General features: G+C 41.6%; 4 protein-coding genes across 6 annotated transcripts; 3 read left to right on the top strand and 1 right to left on the bottom strand.

Annotated features, from left to right (window-relative positions):
* Nucleotides 1-143: 143 nt before the first annotated feature.
* rps23 (ribosomal protein S23) lies at nucleotides 144-2,090 on the bottom strand. The gene is made up of 4 exons (XM_077572817.1): nucleotides 1,991-2,090; nucleotides 641-800; nucleotides 411-531; nucleotides 144-326 (listed from the first exon to the last, which is right to left on the bottom strand). The coding sequence occupies exons 1-4, from the start codon at nucleotides 1,992-1,994 to the stop codon at nucleotides 180-182; spliced, it is 432 nt and encodes a 143-aa protein (XP_077428943.1). The 5' UTR covers nucleotides 1,995-2,090; the 3' UTR covers nucleotides 144-179.
* On the top strand, nucleotides 1,421-7,474 carry atp6ap1la (ATPase H+ transporting accessory protein 1 like a). 3 transcript variants are annotated; one of them, XM_077572815.1, is made up of 8 exons: nucleotides 1,421-2,124; nucleotides 2,785-2,834; nucleotides 4,573-4,595; nucleotides 4,875-5,002; nucleotides 5,468-5,622; nucleotides 5,840-5,890; nucleotides 6,353-6,590; nucleotides 7,116-7,474. In XM_077572815.1, the coding sequence occupies exons 1-8, from the start codon at nucleotides 1,843-1,845 to the stop codon at nucleotides 7,371-7,373; spliced, it is 1,185 nt and encodes a 394-aa protein (XP_077428941.1). In that variant the 5' UTR covers nucleotides 1,421-1,842; the 3' UTR covers nucleotides 7,374-7,474. The 3 variants fall into 3 exon arrangements, with proteins under 3 accessions (XP_077428941.1, XP_077428940.1, XP_077428942.1); XM_077572814.1 differs by having other exon boundaries at nucleotides 1,422-2,124; nucleotides 4,866-5,002; XM_077572816.1 differs by lacking the exon at nucleotides 1,421-2,124 and having other exon boundaries at nucleotides 2,645-2,834; nucleotides 4,866-5,002.
* Nucleotides 7,475-8,228: 754 nt separating this feature from the next.
* On the top strand, nucleotides 8,229-14,240 carry pde12 (phosphodiesterase 12). The gene is made up of 7 exons (XM_077572811.1): nucleotides 8,229-9,105; nucleotides 10,206-10,636; nucleotides 11,446-11,551; nucleotides 11,782-11,926; nucleotides 12,003-12,081; nucleotides 12,727-12,849; nucleotides 13,155-14,240. The coding sequence occupies exons 1-7, from the start codon at nucleotides 8,519-8,521 to the stop codon at nucleotides 13,496-13,498; spliced, it is 1,815 nt and encodes a 604-aa protein (XP_077428937.1). The 5' UTR covers nucleotides 8,229-8,518; the 3' UTR covers nucleotides 13,499-14,240.
* Nucleotides 14,241-14,825: 585 nt separating this feature from the next.
* gmppb (GDP-mannose pyrophosphorylase B) lies at nucleotides 14,826-22,490 on the top strand. The gene is made up of 10 exons (XM_077574063.1): nucleotides 14,826-14,988; nucleotides 15,710-15,944; nucleotides 16,069-16,149; nucleotides 17,269-17,317; nucleotides 17,758-17,900; nucleotides 18,277-18,435; nucleotides 18,510-18,588; nucleotides 20,231-20,358; nucleotides 20,449-20,631; nucleotides 20,699-22,490. The coding sequence occupies exons 2-10, from the start codon at nucleotides 15,816-15,818 to the stop codon at nucleotides 20,828-20,830; spliced, it is 1,083 nt and encodes a 360-aa protein (XP_077430189.1). The 5' UTR covers nucleotides 14,826-14,988; nucleotides 15,710-15,815; the 3' UTR covers nucleotides 20,831-22,490.
* Nucleotides 22,491-22,587: the final 97 nt, after the last annotated feature.

Raw genomic sequence — 22,587 nt, 5'->3', positions numbered from 1 at the left:
ATTGCATATTTTGTTGGACAACAACATGACCTCTTGCCTTGAATCTTTTTTTGGGGGTCAAAGACATCACATTGTGTTTTCTCAGTGTTTCTGTCTGGACAATAAACACGTCCTCAAAAGTAAACAAACAACAGACATGGAACTCTGAACTGAAAACCTTTTATTTCCTTGTATGACTTTTATGACCTGGGTCTCTCCTTCTTGCCTTTGTAGAGCGCCAGCAGAGACACGTTGGCCACTTTGACCACTTTGAAACGAACGCCGGGAATGTCTCCCACGGCGTGCCCCTTTCGACCGAAACCTGCCACCAAGACCTCGTCGTTCTCCTGCGGGGTCGACGACACGGCAAAATTAGGGGACGGGATTCCAAAGAAACAACAAACGGATTCACGGCGCCGATGCCGGGTCACCTCGATGAAGTTGAGGCAGCCGTCGTTGGGGACGAAGGCGGTGATCTTCTTGCCGTTCTTGATGAGCTGCACCCTCACGCACTTCCTGATGGCCGAGTTGGGCTGCTTAGCCTCCACGCCGCTGCGCAAGCACACGCAATCAATAAGTACACATTTCACAACTATGTATAAAAAAAAAAAAACATTTTCGCATATCTGCTTATTTGCGCTTTGTGTATTTTTGGACGTACACTTTCTCCAGCACGATGCCTTTGGCGTGAGACGCTCCTCCGAAGGGGTTGGCCTTGAGGGCGGTGCCCAGGTGGGCCTTCTTGTACTGCTTGTCGTGCCATTTCTGCTCACGGCGGTGATTGCGGAGCTTCCTGGCTGTGCGCAGACCACGACACTTTCCTGCAGGAGGTAACGCACCGCTTACAACACACGCAGGACCAAATCAATCGTTCTTTATTTTCCTATCGTGATCCAAACGGAAATGTTGCGTCAATAAATCGAAAAAGAATTGAGGAGATTTATGCTTTTAATATTTCTGATGCATTATTTAAATTTTCATATGACTTCATTTGAAAATAAGTTTTCTTTGTTCTTCCAAACATAACAGCGTAGTCTGATTTTTTTTCTTCAGATTTTACGGTAAATAAATAAAATAAAATAACATTGGCAAAAAATGCCCATGTCCAATATTTTACCTGGGTTTGGTGGGACTTAAAATTATGTGGATGAGATCATTTTGAGGGATTTTTTTTTTAAGTCCTTTCCCTCTGACTTAAATTGAAAATTATTTTTTACTTTAATAAACAATTTTCAATTTTGATTAAGAAAGTCAACCATTATCTGGTAAAAAAAAAATGCATACAGAAATAAGCATTTTATAATGAAAAACTATCAATATCTCCCACTGCAAAAAAAGTTGTAAGTTTTAGACAAATATCATTTTTTACAGTCCTGCTTTTCAATTAAAATAAATCTTACTCATACATAATTTAGAAAAATGTTATAGTGTTAACTAAAACGCATACAATTATGATTGAGCCTCATGATTTTTATTTCCAATTGTTATTTACACTTTTTAACTGTACGCTTACTACTAGTACACATTGACATGTAACCAACTCATGAATAACTTTGTTTTATACAAAGTGATACAATAAAAGCACCCAGCAAAGTCGAATTATTCTTACTTATAATTACAGCAAGTCCGAAAAAACAACTGTCACATTGTAGTCATTGCCGACCAACTTCACCGCGTCAATATCAACGTTGGACCCACCAATAAGTCTTATGCGACCTCATACCTGTTTAAACTTAACAATTTCGCCTCATTTGTTCCATTTTAACGCCGATTATTTGAGCTAGCCGCGCTAAGCTAAAGTGCTAACTAGCCGAACGGACGCGTCATGGCCGCCCCACGTTGCGGAGCCGCGAGCGAAGGAAAATGTACCGTTTTCACGCCACGTTAAGGCTTTTGATGCACGTCAAAATAACCAAAAGTGTTCATAAGGTGATGATGGGGCCCGTCGGTGCGATAATCGGACAAAGTGGCGAGAAGTGGTGGGTGAAAAAGGCAAAAGTTTACGACGTACCCATGATTGCAGAAGCGAGTCTGGGAAGGAAAGGAAAGACCCACAATGCACCGTGGCGAAATGTCCGCTCTGAGGACCCCGGAACAGACACCCACGCAGAACGCCTGATTAAAATGCTCACGTTCCATTCTACGGTACAGTTCTTTTTTTTTCTTTTCTTTTTTTCTTTTTTACCTTTAAATATTTTTATTGCATTATTGCATATAATTTAGTCTACTGTTAAACTAGAATATAATTCAAAACGAATATTGTTTTTTTGTAGAACATTGCTGATAAAAATAAATAAAAGTTTTTTTTCAATCATAATGGTTTTAATCTGATATAATGTATTCAAATTTACCGATTATAATATTACAATTTCATGTTAATATAACATCCCCTGAGCGGGTTTTCTCATTTAATGTAAAATGTTATGAAGTTACATTTTAGATGAATGACATACACAGTTCTCTGGAAAATCATCATCTCTCTACTGTGCATATTTTTGGTTGAACTACTCAGCATAAATGCAGCAACTGTGATTCTGTGTGCCATTGCAATGGAGATGCTGCTGTCTTGACATCTGCTTTCCGATTGGTTGCTTCCTCAGTCTGTCAGGGGGGGTTAACATGGAATGGGCTGATTAAAGTAGATTAGAGGGGGGGGGGGGTCGAGAGGGAATGTGTGTGTGTGTGTGTGCTGACATCACAGTACATCACAGCATAGCGCAGCGGCGCAGCATAGCGATGGCTCCCAAATCTCCAGAAGCCTCCTGCAGCATCCTCATCCTCCTTCTCGCGCTTGTCCTTTTTCAGCCGTCGTCGTCGTTGTCGCCTTCCCGCCGTGACCCACATCCATCTGACAGGTAGGCGAGCACACGCAACACCTCGGCTGGCAGCCTGACACTAATCTGATCTTTGAGCTTTGACACAGCAAGGAGCAAGCGGCATTGTCCTCCTGTTATGTGCATCGTTAGGATAGCTTGCCGCTTCTGGAACAGGTAACATCAGGTCATCGATTACATTCAAAAAGGCTTCAAATGCAGGGAAAATGATGAGAATCGTCATCTTGATGTTTCAACGAGCACACATTAATCTTGACGTTTCATAAATGTCCTAAATATTTTTCTCAATAATACTGTATTTGCATTTATTTAAGGATAAGGTATTTATTATATGGCTCTTTTTTTCTTTTTCTTTTGCACAAATGCATTTACAATAGTAATCAATAAAAAATTGTATATGTTCTCAATTGGAATGCATACTTGGTATCTACAACCGTCAATGGCAATGAATGAGTTAAAAATCATTTCCCTCCACCAAAAATATATATTCATAAAAGTATAACACAATACACTGTGTGTGTGTGTTCAAATTTTGTGAAGTTTTCCATGCAATACGATCCCAAATAATGTATAGTAATTCAGTATTTATTACCTGAATTGGAAATAGACCAACCAACCATATATTATTCAACTCAATTCAATTGTTTATTTAAAACTCAAGGTTGATAAAAGTGGCGCGTTTAAAAATAAAGAAAATAAATAAAATCAAATTATACAGTACAAGTTATCTTTTACAATTTTGCTGAATTGGTCAGAAAATTTTGATTGATCTTTTTTAATACTAAACATGCAGTTCAAAAAGCAAATTAATTAAAAATGTGCAAATATAAATATCCTATTCTATAATACTGTTTATTGTCAGTCTGGGAAACAATAAATAAAACATATGACTTCATATGTCTTGACTACAAATGTTGTTTTTGTTCACCTATCTATGCCCGCGATGTACTGTATCGTGACAGGCAGAACTATAACATTTTCTTCCACTAGATGGCAGAATGTAGTACAATTTACTTGTATGTCAGACCGAGAGGTCGCACCAATTATTTATCGTTTCTATATTTTTTGTAACATTTTTGTTTGATGATGTACCATGAGATTTTTTTTTTTTTTTTTTTTAAATGTCAACTATGCGCTAGGAATAAGAAACGCTGTTTGAGTACATTTTTGTATATCAGATTCCAGTTCAGTGGCTGTGCAGAAGTTAGTGAGTCGACGCAATCAATTTTGATGTGAGCGCAGGAGATCATTTCAGTGTGTCACCTCGTGCATTATCATGATTGTTTTGACCACAAAACCAGATGAAGTTCTTCAATGCCGTCACTGTTGTCTGACAAACAAAAGCTGACGTTGCGGACTGGCCGGCTGGCGTTCACCTTCCGCAGCTGTCAGCGCAAAGACCACACAAAATCTCCTCTTGGCTCGGAGCCTCCTGCCCGCCCGCCCGCGTGTTTTTGTGTGTTTGTATGATTATGTAATCAAGCAATCCCCCTCAATCCGCAGTGAATTGACCCAATACTCCACAGGAGTCCGAGTTTTTTTTTTTTTTTTCATCGCAGAGCGACAGGCAGCATTTCGCCACAATCAATTGCTACTTTTTTTGCATGTGTGGACAAAAGCACATTGATTGTACACAGATGCATTGTGGGTGATGAACGAAATAGCACTGCTACTGTGGCATGCTTTTATTGAAAGAAGATCACGAATTGTTGGAAATGTGTAAACATGCTATTTACTTCTTTTCTTTTGCTTTTTACAGTGCTGCTGCAACGCCAGTCCACGGTGAGTACATGCGGTTGCAAAGCATCCAAGGTCATCAACATCCAACATAAGCAGTAATAGCTTGAAAAGGCCTGCATTTTTTTGTTTGTTTTTGTGCACCAAAACTGTTCATGGGTCATGGAGTTTTCCTGAGAAAAAAATGTACAGCAGTAGCAGTATTTAAATACAATTACGTTTCATATTTCAGACATGTTTGTTTTCAAACATATATGTCAGTCCAGTTTTTATTTAACTTGACTGTGTAGTACATTTTGCTGCATATTATTTGAGTGGGTGCAGATGAGGCGCTGACGGCGGAGGTGGATGGACAGATGAGGACGGAAGAGAATTTAACACTTCACGATGTCGCGAAAGGAAGGAAGTTACTGCAGACGCCAGGAGCCGCACTCCCTTTTCCTCCCCTCAAGGTGGCGTACACACAAATGAACACGTGAACGATCGAGCAAAAGGACCTGCATTTGCGCCTTTATCCATTTAACCGTTACAGTCTGCTTGCATCGGGCCTGGAGGGGAAGAGTGTTATTAGTAACAATAACATTGCCATTCCCTCCCTCAGCTTTTTTTAAGTTTAGCTGCGGTGGACCTCATAAAGTTTGATATGTTATGGAAATTGATCTTTAAGTGAGATAGTTTGGCATCAACATGGATGTAAACCTATCTTTCATTTCATACGGTTTAACACAAGTTTGCCTTTTCGCATACCTAGCTCAAATGTGTCACGTAACGTAGCTTAGCATTAACATGTAAACATGTTAAGTGAGTGGTAACTAACTTATGTAACATACGTTAAGCATTAAGTTTCAAAAAATATTGTGATTTTAGCAATAATGACAAATATCCCTTCAGCTTGACTTGTCCCGTGTTTCCGTCAGGTGCTGTCCAACGGGAGGCCGTGCGTGATGTTCCAGGCCAGGAGGTTGTACCTGCGTTACGAGGGCCAGAAGCAAGTGGACCTGACCGAGCGAGTCTTCTCGCCGCAAAAGTCTGTGGACACCAGCCAGTCGCTTTGCCGCCAGGACACGGCCACGTACGTGCTCTCGGCCATTCCACGCCGCCCGCTTTCGTGCACCTTGCGCTATTCTTGTTAAGTCGTAAACGTGTCTTTTTTTTCCCAATACGTTAACAAATGATTTCATGAGGAAAATGATGACAAATGAATAAAAGATTAAATCCGTGTTTAAAAGCAAATGATGGCCGCCGCCTGATCGAAATGGCACTTTGACGCGTCCGTGTGTCCTCAACAGGCTGGCCATGAGGTTTGGAGATGTGGACGATTTGAGAGGCCTGTCCATCAGGTAACAAGTTAATCATTCACTAATACCTTAATTGTGTCGTATCACATAACATGTAAACAAGCATACATTAAAGTTTCTGTAAAATGAAAAGAAATGTCTTTACACGGGAAGAACATGAAATGAGTCGATCAATTGCCACTAGTATGACCTAAAAAAATGGATGCTACACTGTCTAGTATTTTTCTTATGCACATTGCTACGTGTTTGTTGACAGACTTAAGAAAAGAAAAAATCCTCCGTTTTCACTTTACTCTGCGTGATATGCACGCACTCATGGATGATAACGAGGCACTCTAATGCGACCACGCCCCGGTCCACACGCTGACTGTCAAGTCAGACATAAAAAATAAAACAATCTGCGTGACCCACGTTCACTCACAGCCAACAACGGGGCACTCTAAAGTGGTGCGAAGGGTTTCGGCATAGCGATCTACCATAACGGTACTTTGTTCTTCTTCCAAGGCTGCAGTTGTCCAACACCTTCTACGAGGCTTCGGGCCAGTGGTGGTTCTCTCTGGACAGCGTCTCGGTGGTCTACAACAGCTCGCAGGAAGCCGTCTTCAACGCCAGTGACGTCTACGCGCCGTCCTCGTCCTCGTACCACTGCTCGCACGTCAGCAGCTTGGAGCGCCACAGCGCCCTCCTGAGCCCCGGCAGCGACAACGCCCGCCGCTGGACGCTCACCTTCACAGACTTCCAGGTGCCATTCTCACCCGCCGGTGCCACCGTCATCCTCGGTACAAAAGTACACTTCTGTCAGGTGTTAAAGACTATCCCGGGATGCTACTCGGGGAAGTTGAATCCAAATCTGATGTAGCATTTCAGAATAAAGGCCACTTCAAATCAGTATGTGAGTGTTATTAACTGTCAGATTAAAAACAAGCCACATTACCACTCAACCATTCCACTTCTGTCAGGTACTAGACTATCCTCGGATGCTGCCCAGGAAACTGAATCCAAAACTGATGTGGCATTTCAGAATAAAAGCCCCTCCCCTTTAATTCCATAACTGATGTGACATTTCAGAATAAAAGCACCTTTGAAGTTGTAAGCAACTACCATTAACTGTGCAATTAAAAATAGCCCCATTTAAAACACAACCATTCCACTTCTCTCAGGTACGAGACTATGCTAGGATGAAACCAAAGCAAATCTTTAAGGTCTTTGTAATCTGTCAACGTGATTGTCATTGGGTGAAAACGATCCCCTTTGCGCCCCTCGTCAGATCCAGGCCTTCAACGTGACGTCGGGCAGGTTTGCGCCGGTGAGCGACTGCACCACCTTCCTGACGCCGGCCATCCTGATGGGTCTGGTGACGTCGCTCATCCTGCTGCTGGTGCTGGCCTACGCGCTGCACCTGCTCGTCCACCTCAACCGCATCGAGAACGACCGCGAGCGCAAGGCACACGGCGACTTCCTGCGGAACCCGGAGCAGATGGAACGCTGCTGCGCTGAAAATGTAGCTGATAAAGATGTTCCCTAGCGAGATCCGGACTTTTATGGAAACAAGTTTGGCTGTTTTATTATTTGATAGCAATTGTTTTGTCTTTTTAACAAATGTAATAAAAATATTTTTTACCTACACTGAGGCAGCATTTTTTTTCCCATACATCATAAAACCTTTTATTAGCTGAACGAAGGCAGTGATGTTTTATCGCAAAAAAAAAACTTTTCCAGTAGAATATTGCAACTCCTTTTTTTGGGGTTGGACAATTGGAACCTTTTCTTGAAAATGTGACTTTTTTTTATTTAAATGATGATTTTATTGTGGAATTGTGTTTTTGCAGAATACTATTGCTGTCGTTTAAGTTTTTTAATTGCAGCTATTTTTTCTTTACAAATGACATCTTTTTGTATTGGAAAGACTACAATTTATTGCAGCGCGTAAGCCATTTTCTTGAAAATTTTGAACTTTTTATTTGAAATATCCTTTTTTTTTATGACAACTTTAATTGTGGAATTAAATATTTCTTTCTTTTTTCAGTTTTTCCAGAATATTACAGCACTTCTTTAATCATTTAAACTTTGTACTTTATTCAATTTAACTTATTTTTTTCTGGAAAAAAATGGTTGCAGAATATTTTTGCCTTTTTTTTTAATTGAAAATGTCGGAGAAAGAATACAACTTTTATTGAATAGTATTACAACTGTTTTCTTGAAAAACTACAACTTTTTTTTTCTTGAAAACCACGCCTCCTGTTTCCAGATTTTATTTTATTTTTTATTATTTTATGAAGCAAAAAGAGAACGCGATTAATACATTTGAGTGGCCTATTTGTGTACTTTTCCCTCCTACCACTGGGGGCAATTGAGTTTTTTTTAAACGTCTGGTCATGTTGAAGAGGAAGAATAACACCCTATTGGTCATAACTTTATCGATCACATAACTGCAATTTATGTCATAATCGTTTACACCAGTTAGACTAGTCACTTTAACAATATTTTGATAGTGAGTATGTTAGATTCAATTTTGCGTTGAATCGCTCAAAATAAAAAAATCCGCACTTTCGCCCGCTGGTGATACCAGGAAGTGGACGCCCCAACATTTGCGCTCGTCTCTGGCTAGTTCCGGGGCATTTGAGTCGCGTTTAGCCCGGCTTGGGAGTCCGAGTCACCACGTCTGGCTTCATGTTCAACAAGCTCATCGCTGCCGTCCTTCCATTTCACCGTCGCCTCCTCTGCGCCTCGTCGCCGGCGGCTTTGACCGGGGCTCGCCGCCTCCTTGGCAGCATGGAGCCGGCCGCGGTGAGATGCGTCGCGGGGGAGCCCAAGATGACCATCTCGTTCCGCGTGGACGGCAGCCAGAAGCAAATGCAGCGAGAGCAGGACGAGCCGCTGGGGAAGGTCCTGTCCCGCATCGCCTGCACCCTCGCGAAGGGCAAGACCAAGGCGAAGAAGGCGAAGAAGAACGCTGGGCAGCAGCAGCAGGCGGCGGCGGCGGGGGGCAGTCCGGAGCCCGCCGTGGTGAAGCTTTACGTGGACGGCAACGAGGTGCAGGGGACGGTGCTCAACGTGGAGGCGTGGCGGGACGGGGCGGTGCTGCAGCTGGGCGACGTCCGGTACTCGGTCCGCCGCAACGAGCCCACCTTCACCACCGCCGAGCTGCCGGTCTCGCTGCTGGCCGGCTTCCCCGTGTGCCCCAAGCTGGACGTGGAGTTCGGACAGCTGGACCACTGCGACTTTACGTGGTACAAGGGAAAGAACCCAAACTCGAGGTAACTGGCGCAGCCTTCATCAAGTCCTCCAAACCTCCCCTGGATCATTTTTCAATTTAAATTTTTATTAAGCACAATTTGAAAACAGTGCAGAATCAAGCCCAAATGGCTTCTACAAGATTATACTCCATACTCAAAGGGTCATATCAAATTTGAACAAAAAAGATTCGAGATGGACAATAAAATCTATACCCCCCCCCCCCCCCCAAAAAAAAAATTGAACAAAATAAACTGAATTAAGGAAAGAAAGAACAGAGAATAAGAGGTGCATCCAGTAAAAATGAATTTAAGATTTCATTATAAGTAGACAAAGAGGGATCAGGGGAACACCTTTTTCAAAATACCAAGCATTTTCATTGATCTCGTGGTTACTAGATTGATCAAAAGCCAAAGATCCCAGTGCTGTAGAGAAGAATGTATTTCATATTCATGTTGGACTTGAATCAAATTTTGAAAGCAAATGCAAGTGTATAGTTAATAATAATAATATAATACAATTTTGCAAATTATGCCATATAATCTCAGTTTTATACAAATGAAAAAACTTATATATAAATAAACAAATTTATTAAAAATCAAAAATAACTTCTACACAATTGAATATTCACCCCCCTTCACTTTTTCCAATTTGATGACGCTACAGCGGTATTGACAAAAACGACCACAATATAAAAAGGAATCTTATAAAAGTTTACATGTTTTCTCCCGATATGACACATTAGATTTCAGTATTTTTCCAATGTATCCTAATGAACTTAATTTCATCAGTCATTACAGTGTCAAACGGAAATAACATGATAAAGCTTTAGTAGCAAGCAAACGTTTTAGCAATGATGTCACATAGAATAAAGCTTAAAGGTCTTACTTGGCCCATAAGAGCTTCAGAACATAGAACAGGCAAACTCAAACTACAATCTTAGGATGTATATGAAGGATGGAAGGTAAACATGCTTTACTTTTGTGAAGTTGTATTTGTTTGTTTGGTCAATAAAGTCATCGGAACAAAAAAAACGTCATTGGAAAGTGTTCGGGCAAGTTACGAGTGTTTTCACGACCTTTGATGTTTTGGCGATCGCTTCTGATCTTTGTTGTGATTGCAGCGCTGAAGCCGCCGGGGAAGAGAACGCTCAGGACGTCCCCTGGACCGAAGTGGGCCGCACCCGAGTCTACGTCCCGTCCAACCGGGACATCGGCTGCCGACTCAAACTTCGCTGCACGCCCAAGGACGGCGGCGGGCGCGGCGGGCGACCCGAGGAGCTCCTCTCCGCCGGCGGCGTGGAGGCCGGGCCGGGCGCGTGCACCTTCGACGAGCGGCACGCGTACACGGCCAAGGAGACGGCGTGGCCGTCGCTGCGGGCCGTGTCCTATAACATCCTGGCCGACGTCTACGCGCAGACAGAGCTGTCGAAGACGGTGCTGTACCCCTATTGCGCCCCCTACGCCCTGCAGCTGGATTACAGGCAGAACCTGATCAAGAAGGAGCTGGCGGGGTATCACGCTGACGTCATCTGTCTGCAGGAGGTGGACAAAGGTGATGAATGTGTGTTTTTGAATCGTTTTTTTTTCTTTTGTTTTACAATCAATTTTAGCTGATACCATACCAATACCTAAGTTTTTTTTTCTTAACATGAAAAAGCTGTCCTGCCATTGGTGCGGTATCGGGGCCTCTGCCGATACCAGTATCGGTATCGGAAAAACACTAATTATTATTATTAAAAATAATAATAATAATGCATATATTTGTGGGGACTGGGGTCAAGTTGTATTTTACCGTTTTAAATAATGTGCAGATTTTAAGTTACTTCATGTTAAAGATTAGATAGCACTTAATATGAAAAGAAAAATGCACTGATCTGTTACCAATGTCTTATGAATACAATTATGCCATCTAGTGGCAGAAAAATGACCTCAACACAAATCAACATCACACTCTTTTTTTTTTTTTTTTACTGTACAGCTTTTTGATTATAGTATAAATGCAGCCATATTTCTATTAATTTTTCCCCCAGTTTTATGTTAACAAAAGTATGAAAACTATTGTACATTTAGAACAGAAATAAAATTTGCAATTAATCTTGAGTTAACTATTGAGTGATGCAATTAATTATGTTTTTAAAAAAATAATCGCTTGACACCCCTATTTTTAAATCTATGGAGGATTTGTTGAGTACAAGATGACAAAAAAGGTCACTAAGTTTAGGTTTTGTTTTGTTAAATGCATTTTTATTTTATTTAATCAAGGAAAATATTTTTTTCATTTTTAGTTTATTTCGTTAGTTTTCGTTAACAGTAATATAATCTTGACTGACACTTTTTTTCCTTCACTTTTGACATTTTCAGGGATATTTTTAGACAGTCTGACTCCAGCTCTCGATGCTTTTGGCCTGGACGGCGTTTTTAAGGTTAAAGAGAAGCAACACGAAGGATTGGCGACCTTCTACCGCAGGTTTGTTTGGTCAGAGACGAGATTTAAAAATAAATAAATAAATAAAATAAAAATGTCAGCACTGGGAAACATGGTCAGAACAGTTGCCTCACCTTAGAGGTTCTGGGTTCGACTTTGCCGCATGGAAATTGCCTGTGGGTAGAGGCATGCATACTAGCTTCATTGAAAATTCTAAAATGAGGACAAAACGTGTGGACGGCACTTCAAGCTCTGCTTATTTTCTCCTTCAGGACGAGATTCAAGCTGCTGAGTAGCCACGACATCACGCTGAGCGAGGCGCTGACGTCGGACCCGGTCCACGCCGAGCTGCTGGAGAGCGTCTCGGCTAACGATGCGCTGAAAGACAAAATCGTGAAGCGCTCCACCGCCTTACAGGTATCGAACCTGCGGCCGCCGCGTCTCAGCGAAACGTTGCGCTCGCTCTCTCTTTGACGCGCCCTTTTTTCGGCAGGTCAGCGTGCTGGAGGACCTCCACCAAGCAGGCAGGAAGGTGTGCGTGGCCAACACACACCTGTACTGGCACCCTCAAGGTACTTTTGCTGACCAAAACAGCAGCACACGTTGAAACACATAAACTGTCTCGGCCATTAATCGTTAACCGTCAGGAAAACCCAAATGAGTGGCCGCTCGATCTCACCCAAATGCTATTGTTTGCACGAAGCATTTAATGTTTCGTTTGCTAACCAAAACAGCAGCACCCAGCGAGGCAGGCATGCAGTCTATTAGATGCCTCTCTTTAACCCTTCAGGGTGAAAACAAATATTTCTCAGTCCATAACCACTTTTATTCACACATGGACAACCAATAATATAGAATAATAAATAAAAAATAAATAATAAAAGAAATATAATATAAAATATATATGATAATAAATAATATAAATCATAAATAAAATAAAAACAACAATAATAAAAATAGATATAATATAAAATAATATATACATATATATATTCTATATTTTTAATATACAAAAATATATATATATATAAAATAATACCAATAAATAATATATAAGAATAAAAAATAACCAGTAACCAAAACAGCAGCAACTCGTGTGTCATTAATTCATTTTCATTTCATGGAGACTTGTTAAAACTCGGACGTTGAACTGTTGCATCCATTTGAAGTTTATTCCTAAACAACACAGTAACAACTACCGTCTGTCTTCTTTGAAGGTGGCAACGTCCGCTTGGTCCAGATGGCCGTGGCTTTGCGGCACCTGAGTCTCGTGATGGGCGCGGTGGCCCCGGGGGCTCCGTTGGTCTTCTGCGGTGACTTCAACTCCTCACCGAGCTCGGGTAACTAAACATCAACATGTAACCGACGGGTAGGCGTGCGCGAGTATCAGAGGTGGCCGTCGTCTTGATAGCTTGATGCTAACACATAATGGAAACGCCATAGGTGGGCTAATGGTAGTTAGCATGGATGTTGTTATAATCATAAAGCTTCATGCTACTTGGAGCAGCACTTTAAACAAACAATACTCGTTCCTCACTATTACTGGAGCTGAGGACCAAACAAGCCCAGAGAACCAGTTTAGCCTCAATTTCCCACTCATGTTGCCGTGTTGTGAGTCTCTCCGGTTCTTGCTGTTCCGCATCAGGCGTCCTCCAACTGGTCACCGAAGCCACGCTCACCCGGCAGCACGCCGACTGGAGCAGCTCGCAGCCCCAGGAGGGGGATTCGCCGTCGTCTTTGTTGGCAATGGACTTGATCTCCCCTTTCCCGCCCCTGCTGAGCGCCTGCGGCCCGCTGGCTTACACCAACTACGTGGGCGGCTTCCAAGGCTGCCTGGACTACATCTTCATCCAGCCGCAGAGCATGCGGGTGGAGCAGGTCATCCCCATGCCGGCCCACCACCTGGTCACCACCTACACGGCACTGCCGAGCGTGGCCCACCCATCTGACCACATCGCGCTGGTCTGCGACCTGCGCTGGGACCCCTGAATACAAGAAAGATTTCGGAAAATCGTTATGACTGAAATAGGAGGTTTTATTTAAAGTCAAGTCATTTTAATTGCTGATATTCAGTGTCAGTCTTTGGCTGCTTTGGTTATGGCTTTCTTGAGTGACGTGGAGGGGATAAATAATCCTCAATATATTACCGGTATCTATCCATAATGCATTGCTCTTTTTTTTTAATTAAAAAAAAATGAGTTGAACTAAAAATAAATTATTGTCAGGGTGCTTGTGTTTTTATTTGTAAAAAATTTCCATAAAAAAAATAGAAATACACATGTATTTTAATTAAAAATAATTTAATTAAACTAAAAATAACTTACCAAGGAATTTGTGTTTGTGCATTTTTCATAAAAAATAATATAAAGATACACGTTTTAATTAAAATATATATTTTAAATAAAATAAAAAATAACCCAGGGAATTAGTGCTGTTTGTACTGTAAAAAAAAAATTGAAATACACATTGAGAAAAACATATTTGCTATTAACATTTGTTTATTTACATTTGTACATTTGTATTTACATTTATAAAATGTAATTACTAACGTAGCACTATTGTCCATTACTATTACGTGAATATGAATGTACCCTCACATACCCGTAGACAGTTGTTTGCCTATTATTTTTTTGTCTTTTTTTTCTAAATATTTTGTGCCATCGCCACTATGGTTTCAGTCTTTCAGATTCAATAAACAATGAATACAGGTAAAATACTCAGTCGATTTAAATGGAGGACTCACAACTCATTTGATCAAAAACATTAAGGAATAGATTTCACATTTTTATTGTGCTGTCATTGCGTTTGTTCGACAGAAAGGTGTCCCGAGTCGGCAATAAGTCACGTGGTTAAGACCAGCTGGTCGTCGCCACGCTGTTTTGATCCCATTGGTCGAAAGTGGTGAAGAGGCGGAGTCAAAGCATTCAATTGGCTTGTTGAAAGGGGGGGGGGGGGGGTTGAAAGGGTTCGAGTTCTCTATGCGGTCATTTTGACTCTTAAATTCTTTTTTTTCTCCATGTAAATGTATAGGTAATTTACGAGCAATATTTTACTATTCTTGCCATCCCTGATAACGACCCCATGTCAATTGCTTAAATTGACATCGCATTGTTAGATTCAACGCAGCGATGTTTACCGGAAGCTGAGTGAGATTGTTTAAGAATAAAAAACAAACCCAATCAAGGCTTAATTGAGAAATCAGTTTAAGATTATGTCATATTGGTTTTATTTGTAACTAATTTTATTCATCTTTATTTTGTTTTGGCTCATAAATAGAGTCAAATGTCAAGTTTGTGCAAAGTCACACTTTTAACTTGAAATCCAAAACAGGATAAGCCAGTTGTGATAGTCTCGTAAATTACGTTGAATGGACAATCCGGAAGACAAACAACAATCTGGGATTTGAACGTTCTTACGTGTCACTCCCGGAGTTCAGGCCACTGTGGATGTGTCCCCAAATTAGCCGTAGGGCTGAAAAGGTGAGTTTTTCTTTTAAACTTTTTATAACTAACACTTTACGACATGAACCGTAGCAGTGTGAGGACGAGTACAATCACTCCACCACAACGAGAAGCGTGTTAGTTAGCCACCGTAGCTAACATGAGCTCCCTTCAATCACTGGGGGTTCTTTAAATGGACTTTATGAACAACTGGAGTCCGTATTTAAATGTATTTATTTATAATTGCCTTAGGGAAACAACGTACACAAAATTGGGATAGTTCGTTTTCCTCTACTGCAGTTTCTCGGTTTTATTTCTAGAAGTTAGTAAAGGAAATAATGAAGTTGCACAGTCAAGGAGGCAGATGACATGACATTAGACATCTTGCCTTTTTCCAGTTGAATGTGGTCAAGGAAGACAAGATCTCTTGCAACAGAATAAACATTCATTCAAAAGCTGCTATCTACTACAACTCGCAAACATATCCTCTCTGATTTGAACCAAAGTGCAGATTAATGTGGATGATTCATAGATTTTATCAGTTAATATGATCTTGTTAGGATCATTTTTTTAGTGTTACACTTGGCTGTGAACAGTGTTGGCAATTTAGCAACTTTTCCATTACCTCTAGCAATAAATTTAAAAAAAAAAAGTGATTTAAATAATGTTTGTCCTACCTTCGTAAATCACAATTTCCACACGCTGCTCCATGGTTATCGATTATATACTCCTTTTTTTTTTCTTTTTTTTTTAATTGTAGAAAAACTCAAAAGACGAAGCGGAAACGCGTGGGACGGGTCGCCGGCAGAGTGGTCGTTGATGATCCCCGATTGTCGCGGTAACGCCCGCTGAAGACGTCGGCGAGCATGAAGGCGTTGATCCTAGTGGGCGGCTACGGCACCCGCCTGCGACCGCTCACGTTGAGCGTGCCCAAGCCGCTGGTGGACTTCTGCAACAAGCCCATCCTCATGCATCAGGTGGAGGCCTTGGTGAAGGTAGGATAGAACGCCGGCTTCGTTTGACCAACAGAGGGGGGGGGGGGGGGCAGGCAGTGGCAGTGGCAGCAAGCATTAACATGATGCGTTTGTGTGCGTGCGTGTTTTGTTTGTGTGCATCCAGGCCGGGGTGAAGCACGTGGTCTTGGCGGTGAGCTACATGTCTGAGCTGCTGGAGCGAGAAATGAAGGTCCAGGAGCAGAGAGTAGGTCCAACACGCCCGCCACTACTACACACCAACAGCGATCTATTCCAATTCATGGGTGGGATTTAACAGAATAGAAGACTTGTTATGGGAAAATGCAGCAAACGTCAGCTATGTCAAATGTGGAGTCGCCACGTCTGCTGTATTTCTAATAGTCGCTAAAGACGGCATCTTCATATTGTACAGACTAAAACTCTTTATATCATCAGAGAGACTGTTTTAATGCGTAGGTGCTGCTGTTTTGGTTACCAATGGGGGGGAAAAATTAAGTCTTATTTCTAGAAACCGAAATTGACAAATTGTCTGGTCAATACGTACAACCTTTGAGTCGTCAGCTTTTTTGTGTATTTACTTACCCGACTTCAGCAAATAGTAGAAGAGGGTTTCTATTTACTCAAGTTCAGATGGGCTGAGGCGTACATTAAGGCAACACCATTATTATAATCTAAGACAAGGGAAAGTACAGTTTAATACAAACTTTGAAAAATATCATACGGAACAAAATAATCTAGCTCCCATATGTTGCAAAAGTGAGGTTGGATTTACAATAATACACAAGTAATCGAGGATGAGAGCTTGTGAGGGCGATAACACACACCTTCTCCCATTTCTCACCTGAGGTTTTGTCACGTGACACCCGGGAGCAAAGATGGCTACTTGTGCCCTATTTGGACATTTTCACATAGGGGTGTACTCACTTTTGTTGCCAGCGGTTTAGACACGAACGGCTGTGTATGGAGTTATTTTGAGTTGTGAAAGATTGGAAGTGGCATAAACATGGACGCGGAAAATATTTGTGGAGTCGACTGGAACTCTATGGATGCCACCTCCGCATAATGTATTATCAAATTTATTTATTTTACATGGGGTCAAATTTGACTGCAAGATACATGATGGGCTTTGGTAGGTGCTGCTGTTTTAGTTAGCGATGGGAAAAAAAGTGAAGTTTTGTTTTTCAACAATTCCAACCGTTTTGCTCGTTCGCTTCCCTTGTATATTTACTTAGCCTATTTCCTCAAATAGTGGCAGAGGCCGTTTATTTACTCAACCTCAGATGGGTGAGGCATCTATCTATCTCTGATCCTAAGTTTTATGTTTCTTTATTCTTCTCTTCCTTAGCTTGGAATTCGTATTTCGCTCTCACACGAGAAGGAGCCTCTTGGAACGGGTGAGTGTTCACAAGTAGCCTTTGAGAAAAACAACACTGACGCCTGTCCCTGAACATATCTTTTTTTTTTTTTTTTTTTCTTCGACAGTAGGGAAAATAATCCATCCAGTCATTTTTCTATAGCAATTTTCCTCTTTAAACCCACTCCAGAAATGTATAATCAAATATATACAGTTTTTTTTTTTTTTTTTACATTTATAGTATGTCCAGTATTAGCTCATCCTTCAACCATCTTAAATTTTAGGCAAAAAGGGGCATGGAATTAAGCCTTGAGGAGCGCCACCTTCTATTTATAATTGATGGCCTAAAGTATTCGGACACCTTCTGATAGTCAAATGTGTTGTTGTTTTTTCCCCCGATGACCTGTGATCAGTTTTATTGTACTGTATATATTTTTGAATCAAATTTCAATTGAACGTATTCTTCACCTGGGCAATTAGCCGGTCCTCTGGCGCTGGCCCGCAAGCTGCTGGATGTGGACAACGAGCCCTTCTTCGTCCTCAACTCGGACGTCATCTGTGACTTTCCCTTCCAAGATATGCTCAAGTTCCACTGCGACCACGGCAAGGAGGGCACCATTGTGGTGAGAGAGATGTTTGGAATATACAAAATTACATTCAAATACGTTTGATTTGCATCTTCAATTTTAGACAAAAAAGGGGCTTGGATGTAAGCCTTGAGGAGCACCACCTTCCAGTTATGATTGATGGTCAAAAGTATTCGGACACTTCATAATGTGTCCCCCCTCCCCTTTTTTTTTTCTTCCTTTTTTGTGGCCTGCCACATTGATAGATAAAAAAAACAAACTATTCCCAGTTCTTGTTCTCTTATTTTCTTTACATTTTGTTCTAATTTCAAGTATGTTTACAAAGTGTCTCTCTTGATTGCCACCTATATGAAATGTGTATACGTACGTATAACGTATAATAAAAAGACCTCTAACAGGCAATTGTGTGAAGGTGACCCGCGTGGAGGAGCCGTCCAAGTACGGCGTGGTGGTTTTCGAGGCGGAAAGCGGCAGGATCCATCGCTTCGTAGAGAAGCCGCAGGTGTTTGTGTCCAACAAGATCAACGCCGGCATGTACATCTTTAATTCCAGCATGCTGGGCAGAATCCAGGTGTGGGGAAAGCGGCCAACGTGGATGTCGATTTGTTGTGCCGGCAACTGTAACGGGTTTGCTTTTATGTGCAGTTGAGACCGACATCCATAGAGAAAGAGATTTTCCCGGTCATGGCTGAGGAGGGGCAGCTGTATGCCATGGAGCTGCAGGGTAACTATGACGACCAGTCTTGCCTAGCCTAGCTTAGCGTAGCACTTTTGAGTACAGTAAACGGTTGAGTCTTGTCACGTGGAGAACTTTACTGTTCTTGTTAGTCAACCAAAAACTAAACAAAAATACCAATTTTGTCAACACACATTTTTCACCGGATTAAAACCCTCATTAATAAACAAAAACTGGCACAAAATCAGTTGTGGGGGGAGGGGGGGGGCATGCTTCCCGCTATTGATCCAATGGGTATAACGTTCCAACAATATTCTTATTCCGATTGCTAACTAATGCGGGCTAATTTATTAGCTCGTAGTCATAGTAGCTACTTGTTGATATACTGTAATTGCGTGTCAAGTTGTTTTTCATCAAAAAGATGAGAGACATTTTGATGTGAAATAGTTTTAGATCTGAAATGTTCAACATTATCTGCTGACAAAAAAATATACAGAGCTAAAATGATTGCCCTAAAACGTTGTCAATTTTTGTTGACTAAAACTAGACGAATAAAATTATGTTTTCTTGGACTAAAATGCGAACTTTATCGCCAACTTAAAAACTGAATGAGGTTGACTATGATAAAAACTAAGCGTGGTTGAAACTGGACTGAAAGTGAGACTCAATTTCAAAATGGCGGATCAAGTTAACACTAGTTGGAGAACAGCAAGTTGTACAAAAACAAAAGAAGGGTTGAAGGTTTGGATGTGCGTTCAAAGGTTTAGTGACGGTCACCTGTAAAGAAGGTTTGGGTTCATCCTGAAATCTTTCGTTCATCTCTCCAACTTTTTGTGACTCACGCGTTTGCTGGCTTGTATCGATGGTCTCGCTGGTCTTCAGCTCGCACCTCCGCCAGACGTAAGTTCCTTGGTTTGCTTTTTCAATCCCACCCAAAGTCCTTGACATCAAGCACTGGCACCCAAAAAATAAAATGGATCAGAACCAGGGGTACTTGATGGCCGACTGGGTGGTTCTGTTCACAGTGTTACTCTAGATCACCACCACCCCTCTTCTAGTTTTTACTCGAACCTTGTCGTAGTTCCGCATCCTTAGTCAAAGCGCTACAGAATTACACTTTTCCCTGGAGTCTACGATCTGGACCAGGTTCTGAGACTTAAATCGGCGTAAAAGACCTTGATTAGAGATTTAAGCCAGAGCCAAAGATCCTGATCACATTCAGACATCTGGAACGAAGTCACAGACTGATACTTGGAGTGGAGTCAAAGTCCTGGACCAGGTTGATAAACTGGGACCTGTGTCGAAGACTCAGACCCAAGACTTGAAATTCCTGGACTGGAGTCCTGAGCCAGAGTAAAATACCTGCACTGTGTCAAAGAACCCCAGTAAAGGTCCAGGGATGACTTCAGTCTGTTTGTTTTTACTCTTGTTGAGGTCTTTGACCTGGGACCAGTTCTTGACTCAAGTCAAAGCATCTGACTCGGGTCCAGGCTGTTGCCTTTGACCACAAAGTCTTTGACTTCAGCCACAATCCAAAATCAGGTTTCAATTCTCATGTAGTTCTTTAGACCAAACCCCCAAGTTCTGTCCAGGTCTTGGACTGCTGCGATTCAGCGCTTGCCTGATCGGTCCAGTCGGAACTTTCCGATCATCCAAAAACGGACATTTGGTAAAAGCCGTTTGTGTGCAGGATTCTGGATGGACATCGGCCAGCCCAAAGACTTCCTCACGGGAATGTGCATGTACCTGCAGTCGCTACGGCAACACGCCCCTGAGAGGCTGCGCACCGGGCCCGGTTTCCTTGGCAACGTTCTGGTGGTGAGACGCTCGTCGGTCTTCATCTTGAACCGAGTCAAACGTGCTCCTGATGCGTCGTCACTATATATATATTTTTTTTTTACCCTCCAGGACCCGACGGCCCAGATCGGCGAGAACTGCACCATCGGACCCAACGTGACCATCGGTGCCGGCGTGGTGGTGGAGGACGGCGTGCGGGTCAAACGCTGCACGGTTCTGAAGGGGGCTCGAGTCCGCTCGCATTCCTGGCTGGAGAGCTGCATCGTGGGCTGGAGCTCGTCCGTGGGCCAGTGGGTAAGTCCAGGCCGTCGCAAATGCCTCGCTCGCCAAATCCCGTGCAATCCCGTCTTTTCCCTGTCAGGTCCGCATGGAGAACGTGACGGTCCTGGGCGAGGACGTGCTCGTCAACGACGAGCTCTACCTGAACGGCGCCAACGTCCTGCCGCACAAGTCCATCAGCGAGTCGGTTCCGGAACCGCGTATCATCATGTAACATGAACTCCACTGAGCAGGCAAACTTTACCACAAAATCGTGCCAAGGAACAACTAGACTAACTTTCCCATTTTTTTTATTTTATTTGATTGGCCGAGGCCGATGTCACGTGACGGAAGTGGTGGGAAGCAGCTCTAAGGAGCGAACTTCGTCTCAATGTACTGAGAAATTTTCATATTGACCACTGGGGGGCAGCAGAGGACCCGCTACACAGGAACTTCTAAAGCCCAACGAAGTGATTTAGCATTTGTTCAACTTTCAAAGTAATTTTTCCCTATATAGGAAAATCATGCAAGTGGAGATAATCTGTCACAGGGTTAAATTGTGGTCATTGAAAATGGTGCATTTCCTGGGTAACAGTTCAGCATACAAGTGTACAAATGAAAGGGATGAAGCGTATGATGATTTTGGAGTCTTTCTGCTTAGATAGCCCAACTTCTTGTGTGTCTTCTTTACTACTCACGCGACTTCGTGTGTAGGTTGTTCTTTACGTACTTTGTGTCCATCTTAACTGTTTTGATGTCACGCAACTTGGTGTTTTTTTTTTCTGCACTGTTTTGGTGGCCTGTCACTTAGCATGTGATTATGTCACCTAACTTCCTGTCTACTGCGTTGACGTCACATGACTTTCTGTGCATCTTTATTGCTTTGATGGTTTCACCTGACTTTATTTCCAGCTTACTTCCCGTGTGTCTTTTTTTTTTTCTCTTCCGGTCTCATTTTCCTTGTCAAATGAGTCAGACCCAGAACCCTTGGCCCTGACAGTCTTATTTACTGCTTTATATATCATGTGTCTTCATGAATTTTCTTTTGCAGTAATTGTTGCAACAACAAAAAAAATCCTGCAAAACACAAGAAGATAATCATGTGCTGAATGGAGGTCTAACGTGACATCGTTGCAAGTTCAAATGCTACTTTTTGTCCAGAAAACTTATGAATTGTTTGACTGTGGATGTTGGACTTTGGAGGCTTCGGTGCAGTAGCGTTATTTTTTTTTTTTGAAAGAAAAAAGTACGAGTTCGCATCGTGAATCATGTCTCTCGCTATGTGATGAATTAATCGCCTTTAGGGGTTAAGCACGCTTAATTCCGCATTTGTCATGCAACCAGCTCCTAAATGAAGCTGTTTTAAATGTGACCTGAAGATGGCGCTCGAGTTAAAGGAGCCCTTTATTTCCTCTTGATTTAATTTGCAGGAGAAAAAAGGTTTTGTTTTTCATGTTTATGATCAGTGTGATTTATGAGGCCATTTTTGGCGGATTTTTCTGCACTCAAAACAAAAGAAATGTGTTAGTATGAGAAGCAAAAAATAGTTTCACATTTATATTAGGTTTGATGAAGTTTATATGGAGGGTTATTTGTGCCCTGATTAAATACATTTAAAGCCTATTAAATGAATGAAATAAAATTGAAAATTTATTGAATAGTCTATTAATTCATTGGCATGTGAAAATATTTTATTCTAACTATAATCATTTATATCATGCTTGATTTAATACATTTCGTGAGCTTTTATTTTATTTTTCATGTATCTAATTAAATGCTTTAATATTTGATTGTTCATTTATTTAATGACATTTGCATTTATTTGAGTGCATATTTATTTTGTGGCATCTTTATTTACTGTTCTCTAGATAAAAAATAAAAAAAACAGCCCTAAATATATACTGTCCAGTCCATGCACTTCAAAAATAAGAATTTCAGTCCAAAAGTAGAAAATGCCATTAAATGAATTAATAATGTGAAAAAATATATATC

The sequence above is a fragment of the Vanacampus margaritifer genome, chromosome 8 (assembly GCF_051991255.1).
Source record: "Vanacampus margaritifer isolate UIUO_Vmar chromosome 8, RoL_Vmar_1.0, whole genome shotgun sequence".
In the NCBI taxonomy this organism is placed as follows: domain Eukaryota; kingdom Metazoa; phylum Chordata; class Actinopteri; order Syngnathiformes; family Syngnathidae; genus Vanacampus; species Vanacampus margaritifer.
This window is presented reverse-complemented; position numbering and strand designations above follow the sequence as displayed.